The 13238-nt window shown below is 39.8% G+C and overlaps 1 protein-coding gene across 3 annotated transcripts in view; it reads right to left on the bottom strand.

Moving 5' to 3' along the window:
• Nucleotides 1-12079, bottom strand: part of gab1 (GRB2-associated binding protein 1) — a 36140-nt gene extending 24061 nt beyond the window's left edge. For 2 of the 3 annotated variants that reach the window (XM_077605752.1, XM_077605753.1), the window contains exons 1-2: nucleotides 11634-12079; nucleotides 11343-11501 (exon numbers count right to left, since the gene is read on the bottom strand). In XM_077605752.1, coding sequence (XP_077461878.1) covers nucleotides 11343-11414 — 72 coding nt within the window. In that variant the 5' untranslated portion in view covers nucleotides 11415-11501; nucleotides 11634-12079. Of the gene's footprint in view, nucleotides 1-787; nucleotides 925-11342; nucleotides 11502-11633 lie in introns of those variants that run through there. The other variant, XM_077605754.1, reaches the window with a different exon arrangement.
• Between the last annotated feature and the right edge of the window lie 1159 nt (nucleotides 12080-13238).

The raw sequence follows: 13238 nt of genomic DNA, 5'->3' as shown, positions 1-13238 counted from the left end.
CAGAGCATCACTGCAGTGTCGACACTACCTGTACCCCTACTTTAATCATAATTTAGTTTTTTATTACTCTTCAGCATGCATGACATCATTAATACCGATTTATTAGCTACAGCATAACAATGTTGTCAAGCGACTTTTTGTACGTTAAAAGTGATGAAATGACAAAAAAATTAAAAATCCCACTTTCATATATTTTTACTTTTCAATCCCGAGAATGGCTCTCAAGAAATAACATTAGAAAATATGAATTGTTTATGGCTCTCTCTATCAAAAAGGTTCCCGACCCCTGATTTAGAGAATGAATGAGCAACAAAGTGGTTGGTTGCCGGGCAGAACAACCTGCATTTTACACTCCCTTGACTTAAGGCTTGAATTAAATGAAATGCTTTGCTGGTCATAATTAAACAAGAAATGAGATTTTCAAAAATAATTTTAAAAGTGTGTCTTTTTTTAACCACTTGACACTCCGTTCTTCCACATGTCCGAAATTTGAAAAAAATGATTTTTGTACATTATATTTTAACATTGTGCTTTCCCACTGGATTTACCGAGACTAGCTTGAAGTTTTCGCCTCCTGCGTCGGAAGGAGGGTCCGAGGACACTCACGTGGCGGCATCCAAGGTCGCCCCCCCCCTCCCCCGAGACAAACAAGGCGTCAAAGTGTTGTAAGCAACGGGCGCCGCCATCCACTCAAAACGAGACTTTTTCGCCCTCCTCGAGCATTCCGACACGAGGTTAACGAATAACCTCCCGCGTTTGAGAAGACGACAAACAAACGAGGACTTACCGGTCATTTGGCCGTGCGATCCTTGGATTGGCGGTTTAGTCCGAGCGCAAAATGCAACGACGGCCTTCCCCCCCCCCTTATTTTGTCGAGTGTGGCCGCACTTCCTGCCGAGCGAGCGCCGACTTCCCTCCCCTTGGTTCCCCTCCCCTCTTTTTACTCGCGTCCAGTCTGCAACACCCTGCTCCAATAACCCCTGACCCACAGGAAGTAGACACAATGGACTGAAAATAACCCACGCCGCCTCCCCTGGCAACCATCGCCCAACCGAACTTCAACGCCACGTGCGCCGGCGACGTACGAAACGCGACGGTTACCCCCCCTCGAGATAAGCGAGCAGAAATACCCAGGTACGCGTCGGCTAAACGGCGCCCACGTGCCAAATACTGCACCCTCCTACTTTCCGTGAGCGACGAGGGTTGACGGCGGCAGACTCGGAAGGTCCCGGAAGGTCCGAGACGGAATGGCGGCGAAGGAATGCGAGAAATTAGAGATGTCGTGGATACGATATCGGGTTCGGAAATCGTCATTTTGCGTCATTTACATATTTTATTTTGAAGGATTAAGGGAGGCCCGGGGCCTTGAGTGGTTAGCTTTGGGGTTCTGGAGTTCAAATCCAGGTCAATCCACCTGTGAGGAGTTTGCATTTTGTGCGTGGGTTTTGTCCTGGTACTCCGGTTTCCTCCCACATTCCAAAAACATGCACGGTAGGTTGATTGGATACTCTAAATCAAGGGTGTCAGACTCGGGTTGGTTCGCGGGCCGTGTTAACGTCAACTTGATTTCATGTGGGCCGGACCATTTTAGATATATTTAGATTTTTTTTTTAATAAATGGATTAAATGAACTGGATTAAAGGCCCTGAATATTCAGTTTTTTTATAGATCTGAAACAATGTTTATTTTAGCTTTTTTTAATATATTTTTAGATTTTTTACAAAATGATTTTTGAACTAAAAACACAGAAAAAAATTGATTAAAAATGACAATGATTGATTTAAAAGGGGGAAAATCAGGAAATGTAATATACATCTATACTCTTCATTTGAATTTGATACTAAAACAGAAAGTCGGCACTCATCATTTACTTTCCTGGGCCACACAAAATTATTGGTTTTCGAGCGGGCTGGTTTGGACCTTAACTGATCGGAGCGCTGCATTTAATCCAATAATTTCAACAAAAAGAAATCTAAATTCAATTTGGCAGTGGGTGAGAGGTTGCCTTGGCCATGATTGAATTAGTGGGCGGGGCTTGTCCTCTCATACAAATGGAGCTGGAGATATAACAGGGGGCGGGGCTTAAAATAATAAAATAAATAAAACAGAGAGAGACAAAATATGCATTGCAGGAGTATGGGATGAAATTTTTTTTTTTTTTTTTTTTAAATAAACATCAAATTAAAACAGAGAGAGAGAGAGACAAAAAAATGCATAGGGGATTATGGGATGAAAAGATTTTAAAAAAGCATATATAGACAGAAAACAAAAGCATTTCATGATTATGTAATTTTTTTTTAAAACAAGATTTAACAATCTTTAAAAAATATTTAAAAAAAATACTAACAATTTGCACACCGCTAAAGTGATGCGCTGGAGATATAACAGGGGGCGGGGCTTAGCAAAGTTAAAAGGTCAATGTGAAAAACAATGTTTTAAAATAAAAAAACATAGCAAAATATTTCCCTTTCAAAAATGATCAATTACTTCGATTTAGCTACTCGGAAAATGTCATTAATTCATTTTCCCAACCGCTTTCCCTCACAAGGTTCGCGGGGGGTGCTGGAGCCCATCCCATCAAACTCCAGTCTCCCAGGCCGGGGACCCCCCGACCAGCCAAGAAAGATAAAGTCACATGATTTGACTTTGGCGGGCCGCACAGAATAAAGCGGAGGACCGCATTTGGCCCCCGCCCATTAAATTTGACACCGAGCCTCGGGAGGAGAGGCCCGGAATCGTGCCCGGGCTTGTTTGTGAGCCAAAAGCTTCCACGAAACACCTCCAGAAAGTCCCCAGAAAGTGGACAACACCCACTGAGCTCGGCACTCTGCTCTCTCTGCTGACATTTCACTTTCAGTTGAAAGGGAATGTGAGGAATCCCTCGTATGTCAGCGAATAGAAGCGGAGCACAATGTCGTTATGCAACAAGGAGCTTGAAACATTTTTTTTCTTTTTTTTCTAGCTGACATCTTCCAACTGGGGGATTTGACCATATCAGATCGTCAAAACCGAAAGATGCTTAAACGTCTTGAATAGGAACGGCATCTAACCAAATCGGCTACAAAACCACCAAAATCAAACATATCTATTATTAAATCACACATAATCAAATATAACTGTATTTTCCAGACATTAATTTGCATTCTTTTTCCAGTTTCGCTGAGCCTGCGACTTAAATATCTTTTATTTTTACACTCTGAGCATTAACAGCTTGTTATGCTGTTTTTTTAGCCTATAAATGTCTATAAAAAAGTTTATACATTGACAGGTGCTTATTTAGACTTTTATTCCCAATTTTGATTGTATAAAATGTTGTGTAACTGAGGATAAGTGGTACAGAAAACGAATTTTACTCCTATTTTCATTGTGCATTTTTTGGCTAGGAAAAGTAGGGTAACCACGGCAACCGTTGCCGAGGGTCTGACTCAAGGGTGTCAGACTCGGGTTGGTTCGCGGGCCGCATTGACGCCAACTCGATTTCACATGGGCCGGACCATTTTAGATATAATATTTAGATATTTTTTATAAATTGATTAAAAGAACTAGATCAAAAGTCCTGAATATTCCGTTTTTTATAGATCTGTTTATTTGAGCTTTTTTTAGTAAGGGAAAAATATCTTTTAATCATTATGTTCCTTATTAAAGTGGAAAATAGAAAATATTTTTATATATTTTTAGATTTTAGAAAATGATTTTTGAACTAAAAAAATAAAAACATGGATGAAAAAATTGCTATTATTGATTTAAAAGGGGGAAAATCTGGAAATTTAATATACATCTATCATCTTCATTTTAATTTGATCCTAAAACAGAAAGTCGGCGCTCATGATTTACTTTCCCGGGCCGCACAAAATGATGCAGCGGGCCAGATTTGGCCCCCGGGCCGCCACTTTAACACCTGTGGTCTGACTCAAAACAAGTTGGGAAATGACACGGGTTGGTATTGATATTTGGTTGGTATTTGGCGTCCAATCCCACGGTGGACAAACGCGCGCACGCCGGCGGCGGTCGTGGCGCGGCAGGTGCGGGGGGCTGCGCGCGGCTGACGGCAGCGGGCTAAATTGGGGGATGCAGACGCGGCGGCGAGGGTCAGATCTCACAGCGCCGCATAGTTAAAGAGCCAGCTGTATTTGCGCGCAAGTGTTTGCGCAGCAACAGCTGAACGCTTTCCAATGCGAGCGGGCGAGCGCCGACTTGGCCGGGCCGAGCTGGGCGTTAACGCGGCTATAATGCGGGTAGACGGAGCAGTGAATGGGTGTTGTTTGGTAATCGGGCTCGGGTTTTGGGCATTGTGGTGTCAGACTGGTGGTGGGTATTTATTTTATTTTATTTTTTTATTTATATTTTTTTACAATTATGTTTATGATTAGGCAAAATAACAAAGGAAAATGCAAAAAAATGCAAAAATATCCTTTTGAACATATTTCTTTAGAAAAATATATTATATATATATATATATATAAATATGATAAAATAAATAAATATACATCAATCTAAAAATATAAAAACATACAGAAATATAATAAAATAAAAACATATATAAATATAATAAAATTAAAAATACATATATATATATATATAAATATATAAGATCTGTATATAAGGGGAAAATGTGGATATATATAAAACAGTACATAGCCTTTTAAAATTGTTTAAAAGAGAAAATATTCTTATATCATTTTATTTTGAGATGTTGATTTAAAAAAATATATAAATTTTAATAATATAATTTATAATAAAATAAAAATATAATAAAATAAACATATATATATAATAAAATAAAATATATAAGATCTGTATAGAAGGGAAAAATGTGGATATATATAAAACAGTACATGGCCTTTTAAAATTGTTTTAAAAAAAGATAATATTCTTATATCATTTTATTTTGAGATGTTGATTTTAAAAAAAAGTCTTAGTCCTTTTTTTATCATTAATTATCTAATCTCTTATCTTTAGTTAAAAAAAAGGAGGGGCAGTAAATATTTTTTTAAGGAAAAGCAGATTATAATAATTATTATTAGTGGTAATATCATTGAGATATTTTAAAACACCTGCTTTTGCTACGGATGATTCTGCTAAATTGTTACACAGTATAAATAATAATTAAAAATCCTAATTTACCTTAGCATATAACTTTTGTTGTTCACTTTCAGCTAAAAAAAAAGTACTAAAACATGAAATAGCCTGATTTACATATGAACTGATTAACCTACTAATTAAAAAAAAGATGATTCAACTATCAAAACAATCATTTTAGACAGCTCTTTCCATTAAAAGGTGAAAAAAGGTGTTTACCGATGCTAAAATTGTTAGCGGCTAACAACGTGATACTTCCAGACCGACCTTAAAGCTGTATTTATTCCATACTAGATATTATTTATCATTGTCATTCAAAGAAGACGACATGCTAACGTCTTGTTAGCATTCTAGCCAACCCTTCCGCTAGCGAGGAACCTTTTCTAGCGTCGTTGCTAGCGTAACAACATCCCCCCCCCCCCTCCTCCTCCATATCATCGCCCATTGACCCGCCATCTGTTAGCCATCAGCGTCTCACACAGGAAGGGGCGGCCGAGGCTCGCCGGGGCGCCGGGGAGCGGCTTCGCGATCCCTCGCTGCAGAAATAACAATGGCGCGTTTTGTTGCCGTCCCGCGAGAGAGAACCGAGCGGCCTAGAAAAGCAACCGTTTGGATCGTCAATCTATCGAAGGCGGCGGCTGTTGCCATTGATGGCGATGGACCGTCGATTACAATTCGATTAATTTTACGGTATGCGTACGGGAAATCATTTTTGGTCACACGCATATTAGACACCTCCCTTTAAACCAGTAGAACAAACTACAGTGGTACCTCGCCGAATTAGTAGTATTACTAGTATTTGTATTTAATCATTAAACGCTGTTTTCGGCTGGATTTGACCGAATTTGAGAGCATTTTGAGCTGATGGGCGAATGGACGTATATCGAATCATCCGAGTACCGTGTATATGTATATGTAAGTGTGTGTGTGTGTGTGTGTGTGTGTGTGTGTGTGTGTGTGTATATGTAAGTGTGTGTGTGTATGTGTATGTAAATGTATGTGTGCGTATATGTATATACATGTCTATATGTATGTGTATGTAAATGTGTATATGTATGTGTGTCTATATATGTACGTATATCTATATACATGTGTATATGTGTACGTATATCTATATACATGTATGTGTATATGTGTACGTATATGTATATACATGTATATGTGTATGTAAATGTGTTTATGTGTGTGTATGTGTACGTACATATATGTATATACATGTATATAAATGTGTATGTAAATGTGTTTGTGTGTGTATATATGTGTACGTACGTATATGTATATACATGTGTAAATGTATGTAAATGTGTATGTAAATGTGTTTATGTGTGTGTATATATGTGTACGTACGTATATGTATATACATGTGTAAATGTATGTAAATGTGTATATGTATGTGTGTCTATATATGTACGTATATCTATATACATGTGTATATATGTGTACGTATATCTATATACATGTATGTGTATATGTGTACGTATATGTATATACATGTATATAAATGTGTATGTGTATGTAAATGTGTTTATGTGTGTGTATATGTGTAAGTACGTATATGTATATACATGTGTAAATGTATGTGTATGTAAAAGTGTATATGTATGTGTGTATATATGTCTACGTATATGTATATACATGTGTATATGTATGTGTATATGTGTACATGTATGTATATACATGTGTATATGTATGTGTATATGTGTACATGTATGTATATACATGTGTATCTGTGTGTATGTAAATGTGTATATATGTGTAGATAAATGCATGTGTATACATGGGTATATAAGTGTACGTATGTACATGTGTATATGTGTGGCCGAATGAACGTTCGTCGGAACGTCCATTCGGCGACCTGTCCGTCTGTCAAACGGCCGTCGGCAAAACGTCTTTAGGCGAATCATCCGGTCACGGGCTTATATGCGAGAAAATACGGCAAATGTGCGGGATTGCTGTGTTCAAGAGGCTTGGGTCTTTGGCGAAAGGCCTCACATTCCTGCCGCCTGCCAAGAGGCGCTGGGAACAGAGGACCAAAAAAAAACACTGAGAAAAAGCAGAAGAGAACAGAGAGTTGCTTTGGTTGGTTCTCTCTGCGGAGGCTGGCTAGCGTCAGGTCGGATTTTTTCTCATCCTTTTCTCTCCATCCCGCCCGACGTGGACGACAAAGTTAATCATAGCCGCGACGGATTGGGTTGAAGGAGTAGCCCCCCCAACACACCCCCGTTTTTTTTTTACAAGCGCGCGGGGAATGCGTAGCTTCATGTATATCTGGCCGGAGTTCACCGAGGCTATTTTTTCCCACAATGCTTCATTTGAACGGGTTTTTCAGGGGGGGGGGGGGGGGGGGGGGGGGGGGGTCATAGTTGACCGGATTTGTCGGACTATAAGTGGTCAAAGAAGATGACGTGAAGAGGGGAGGAATATATATATATAGAAGTCGCTATGGAGTGTAAGTCGCATTTTTGGGAGGGTTATTTTATTAGGTTTAGAAAATATGATATAACTTTTTTATTTGGTTTTAAACATTTTTTTATATTTTAAAAAGACAAGAATAGTGAATATTCTTTTAACATGCTCCTTTTTTAATTTGTTTTTTGACTTTTGGGGGATTATATTAAGAAAAAGAAGAGTAAATTATTTATTTTGAATGAGTTTATTTGTTTATAAAATTTAAAAAAAATAATAAAACTGAATATTATTTTTAATTTTTAGTAGGGTCATTAAAAAAATGAAATATATGATAATATAACAGATTTGCGTGGGCACTGCACGCAAATGATTATCTTTGTAATAATATTTGCAAACAAAAATGACAATTACCATATTTTCACGACTATAAAGCGCACATCAAAGTCTTAAATGTTCTCCAAAATAGACTGGGCGCCTTATAATCCAGTGCGCTTAATATATGGACCAATACTAAAATTGTTATCACGATAAAATAAAATAAATCAGTCGATAGGGTACACCAACTACTATTTTCCCGTAGACAAAGTACTGCGCAGTGACTGCTGGGATATGTAGTAGTTCTGTTGTCAATACACCCAATGGATTGTGGCCTGTATACATCGACATCAATACAGCTTGAAGAAGCATGGAAAGCACTGTTGGAAAAGTTATGCCTGGCTGCGTCTTTAAAAACGGTGCGTCCTTTGTGTGTGTAAAATACAGAAATAGCACTTGTTATTGACACTGCGGCTAAAAATACAATGCGCCGAATAGTTGTGAAAATACGGTACATTTTTCTCCTAGACAACTTTTCAGCAAATTTTCACTAAAAAAAAGCAAAAATTAGCGTAATATATTCAACAATGCAATTGACGTCCATCCCCCTATCATTGCAAAAATAATCCATTCCATCAATAAAAAAATAATGAATTCACCCTCAAGACAAGCGTTTGCGGTCAACAACAATCAAACGTCATTCCAGTTGGCGTCATGTTCAACTCGTCGTACCTTCAAAAACGCCCGTGTAACCATATACGCGGGTGTGCATGACAAAAGTGTGTGGCTAAAGCTAACAAATATAGCGGCCGCTATGAATATTTCATGGCTATTTGTTTGTAATGGACATTCAATAATTAATGAGCGCCCGCCACAATCCATTTCACGGACGCGCGTTGCGGTGGCGACTGGGCTCGCCCGCCTTTTTCGCCGAATTTACGCCGGGTTCAGCCTTTGGACATGTGGGCTATGCGGCAGAAAATGCTTGTTTGTTCGAGGTTCCCTTTGCTAAGAAGATTTTGCAAATCTTAATCTAGAGAAGGCGTGTCAAAATAAATCGCTTTGGTTGGCGGGCCGTATTCACGCCAACGAGATCTTTATTTTTGGCCCAAAATGTTCACTTACTCGCCGCCATTGACGGCCTTAGACGTCCAAAAATTTGAATGGACATGCTATCGTTGTCGTTAGCAGGCAATCACTACGTAACCACTTAGGACATGGGGTAGGGAACCTATGGCTCGGGAGACACATGTGGCTCTTTTGATGGTTGCATATGGCTCTGAGCTAAAATATGGAAACCGGTGGTGAGAGAGCACCAATAGGAACGTCACGTCGGCACTGTGGCATTGACTTTTTTTTTTCATTAGAGTCTTCTGCACCTATTCTCTCATTGATATTCATTGATTAGCAACAACGTAACAATGTTGTCAAAAAAAATCAAAGACTTTTTGTACTTTAGAAGTGGTAAAATGACTAAAAAATTGGCACATTTTCATGTATTTTGACTTTTAAATTGTGAGTATGGCTCTCAAGGAAGAACATTTGAAAATAGTAATTGTTAATGGCTCTCTCTTTCAAAAAGGTTCCCGACCCCTGACTTAGGACAACTGTTCCCCCACGCGACAAACCGTGACATATGTTAGGTGCGAGCTGCCCCGCCGGGGTGGGCTGTTGGGTCAAAAATTGCAAACATAGTAGTGCGAGGATTAGGACCACATGAGCAGCTTTGGTCACGCAAAACAAGCTAAATCGGGTGACGTTAGGAGAAGGGAAGAATGGCTATATCACTTGCAGCCAAAATTCAATAAAAATTCTCAACAACTATTTTGATAGAGACATTGCTGACCTAAAAATGATCAAGCTGAACGCAGGTAGTAATAAACTTCTACCATACACACTTCTTATCCCACTAATTATGTTTATTGTCGCTGCAACTTTTTAAAAAAAAAATACCAACGATAGTGTCGTACCTGGTGCAACATGGGGAAATATCGGAAGACATTATCCCGGAGAATCGCTTATATTCACGTACTATAAAATGCAGTGGTGTGCCGGCCGTCAGGGCCTTCAAGGCCTTCTCTGCTGGCCTAAGAAATATCTGAATCATATATTATATTTTGTCCATGAAGACTTATTAAATAATTCCAAATTGTCTGTTAGCTTCCTTTCATTGCCCCTGGTTGCACTACTTCCAGATGTGTTTTCATATTGAAGCATTTAACCAATCACATTTCAGCCATTATTTGTTGCCAGGGTCAGAAATCTGCATCAAGGCCTTCACAATCAGTTCTGCAGGCTCTGCAGCACTAAACAAGTGTCAATAAGACTGTTGCTTTAACCAATCAGATTTCGAGTTGGCAACACCACAATGCCTTGTCGCAGGCGTAGGGATACATCATCGCTTTCACCAACTATGATTGGCTAGTGATTAGCCAGAGCTACCAAACTGTATTTGGAGCAAGCTGCACAAGCAAATATATTGTTGTGTTGATTTAAAGGCATTTTCAAGACGGACTATGCCAGAAATACGACAGGACAGGCTCGACTTTCAGCATTAGCTTCAATGGCGATATAAAAGGAAGAAAGAAAGAAGGATGGATAGTGTACAGTTAAAAATGACTTTTGTTGAGTAAAATAGGGCTATATTCCGAAATATTATTTCAATTGTATGAGGTTATTATTGATTATTTTTTGTGTCGCAGCTGTAGCTGCAGTAGAGGTTTTATAGCCATAAAATAGTTTTTGCTGAAGGCGTCACTAGGAAATGCACGGACCACCACTGATAAAATGTGTTATCCATTTGGATTATCATCCCGTAAAACGACACAATTTCTGCCCTGCTGGTGAGATGAGACACTGCAACAACTGCAAGAAAACGATCCAACTCCTTCCCCGAGACAATTTGATACCCTGCCATAACACTCGGCCTTAGCAAAAGCAACTACACGCTTGTGATTATCATCCGTGTAAAATGCAACACGAACAGCCTCCCCAAAAAAGTAATCCACACCCCTCAGATCCAAGATAATCAATAATTCCTAAAGCAGTCGCAGACACGCCAGGTTAAATAAAAGGTAACGCGAGGTCTTGAACGCAACACTAAACCTATGTAGCGATGTATATCTTCATTTTGCTGGTGTGCAAGTGCAGGCAAGACATTTTCTATCAACACTAAAGCTCATTTGCGGTGAGACTCGTGATTTATGGTTATTTTCATACGTAAACAGCAGGTCGGTAAACTATGTAGTGCGACCAAATACGAGTGACCGCGAAGCTCGCAGGTAAACAACGTGCTCCCTTCAAGTACACCCACTTCAAAGAGGTTTACAAGGCAAACAAAACTCCGACAAAAGCAACTCGACTTCCGAAGCTCGAGGAAATCAACGCCATGACACTACGTTTAACCCGCTACACAAACAGTGACCCTTTGGAACGGGGGCGGCCCATTTTAACTCGCCGAGTCACAACAGGGATAAAACAAAACACATTGCAATGAGGTATTGTCTATTTAGTGAGGAAAAAAATCCAACAGTACTTACGTAACGTCGCAACTTTTTCTCCGGCGGAGACTTTCTCAGCCACCCTGAACACACCACGTCTCCCCCGCTCATGGCTGCTGTTCGCTGGGTTTCTCCTCGTCCGGGAGTTCGGCGAGCTAATAGAGCTTTCCGGAGCCCTTTGGGAGTGTCCTTTTGTGCCTTTGAACAAAAACAACAAGCAAACGAGGTCTCAATCGTGTAGTAAAGCATTAATTGTATCGCACACGTTTCAGTAATAAAAAAACACGTCTTTTTTTTGTTCTCGTGTCCTCGAAATGGGGCATAGTTTACCAGCCAGTCCCTCGAAAGTCGCCTTGTGGGTGTCGAAATGTTGATTAAACGTTGAATGATCCTCCTCGGTGACGCTTTTCTTCGTAAAAAAAAAACACACACACACCCAAAATCTGCCAAGAATAGGAACTGCGCCGAGTTCTGTGGAAGTCGTGCGTTTAGTAGTTAAAAGCCGAAAAAGTGCTGCGATTCCCGATTGGAGGAACGCGACGCGAAGGTCCCACAGCGCCGCGCCGGTTCATAGTTTCGGTAGTGGTGGAATTGTAGTGAAAGAGGTGGGAGGTCGCCGCTGAGACCACGGGGTATGGCAACAAAAAAAGCCGCAGATGAAGTGTCTCCGCCGACCGAGTTTTTCCTACCAGTCCGCTCCTGCCGTGTTTCCTTAATTGTGATTGACAAGGAGACTCCGTCTTTCCCACAAGTCGCCCTCCTCCTCTCCAAACAAGGCGGCGTCAAGTTTACACTGACACGCATGACCATAAGTAGCGCTGAATGAATCATTTCAGAGTAAACATGTAAGGACGGTGTTTTTATAAAGTTATTATTTAAAACCTACATTTCGACGTTTAGGACTGTTCGCAAAAAGCATGTTAATCAACTGAAGAAACTATATTTTTAGTGTGAAAGTCATATAGACGTGTTCGCAGACAGGCTACGAAATTATTTTGAAATGCATAAACGGAAGTGGATTCTTCGTTGGCAGCGTTGTACAGTATCGTTATCAAGGGGCATAAATCAGTGCATGCTGTGACGGAAATTGACTTTATTAAAATCGATGACAGTTCATTTAGCATGTTTGATGCAATTTAAATCATTTAGGAAGGCGTGTATCGTTTCATCTTTAATGTTAACCTCCTTTCAACAATCTATGTCTTCCCGCAAACTACTTTTCTGCCCCCATCCTTTGTTTCTAAATGATGCATAACCTTCCCCCTCAGGCATTTTCCTTCAATTTCTTCTCACTTATTTAATTCTGATGTACATTCTCCTTCCGGGTTGTACTACTTTTCCCCCCATTTAATATACCCCCCACTCAGTGGCGGTCCGTGCATTTTCTCGTAGCGCCTTCAACGAATCAATCCAACCCTCAAAAACTATTTTATGGCTATAAAGCCTCGACTGCAGCTACAGCTGCGACACATAAAAAATAATCAATAAATCAATGCACAAAAATGGGGTAAAATCCACTTCCTAGCAGCATTTATTGATTAAATACAAATACTGGAGCTTTTCAGACATTACAACCGGGCCAGGGGGGTGATTTCCCCGGGAAAAGACAGCGATGGACGTCAATGGCGTACCGGCAAACATTGCCAGAAAATGGGGTAAAATCCACTTCCTAGCAGCATTTAGTGATTAAATACAAACACTGGAACGTTTCAGATATCAGAACCGGGCCCACAATTGAAATACTATTTTGGAATATAGCCATATTTTACTCACCAAAAATCCTTTTTAACTGTACACAATACCCATCCTCCTTTCTTTCTTCCTTCTTTTCTATCGCCATTGAAGCTAATGCTGAAAGTCCAGCCTGTCCTGTCATATATTTCTGGCATAGTCCGTCTTCAAAATGGCTTTAAATCAACGCAGCAATATATTTGC

Source organism: Stigmatopora argus, chromosome 7, assembly GCF_051989625.1.
Source record: "Stigmatopora argus isolate UIUO_Sarg chromosome 7, RoL_Sarg_1.0, whole genome shotgun sequence".
Lineage (NCBI taxonomy): Eukaryota > Metazoa > Chordata > Actinopteri > Syngnathiformes > Syngnathidae > Stigmatopora > Stigmatopora argus.
Note: the sequence above shows the minus strand (reverse complement) of the source record. Positions and strands in the feature narration are given on the sequence as shown.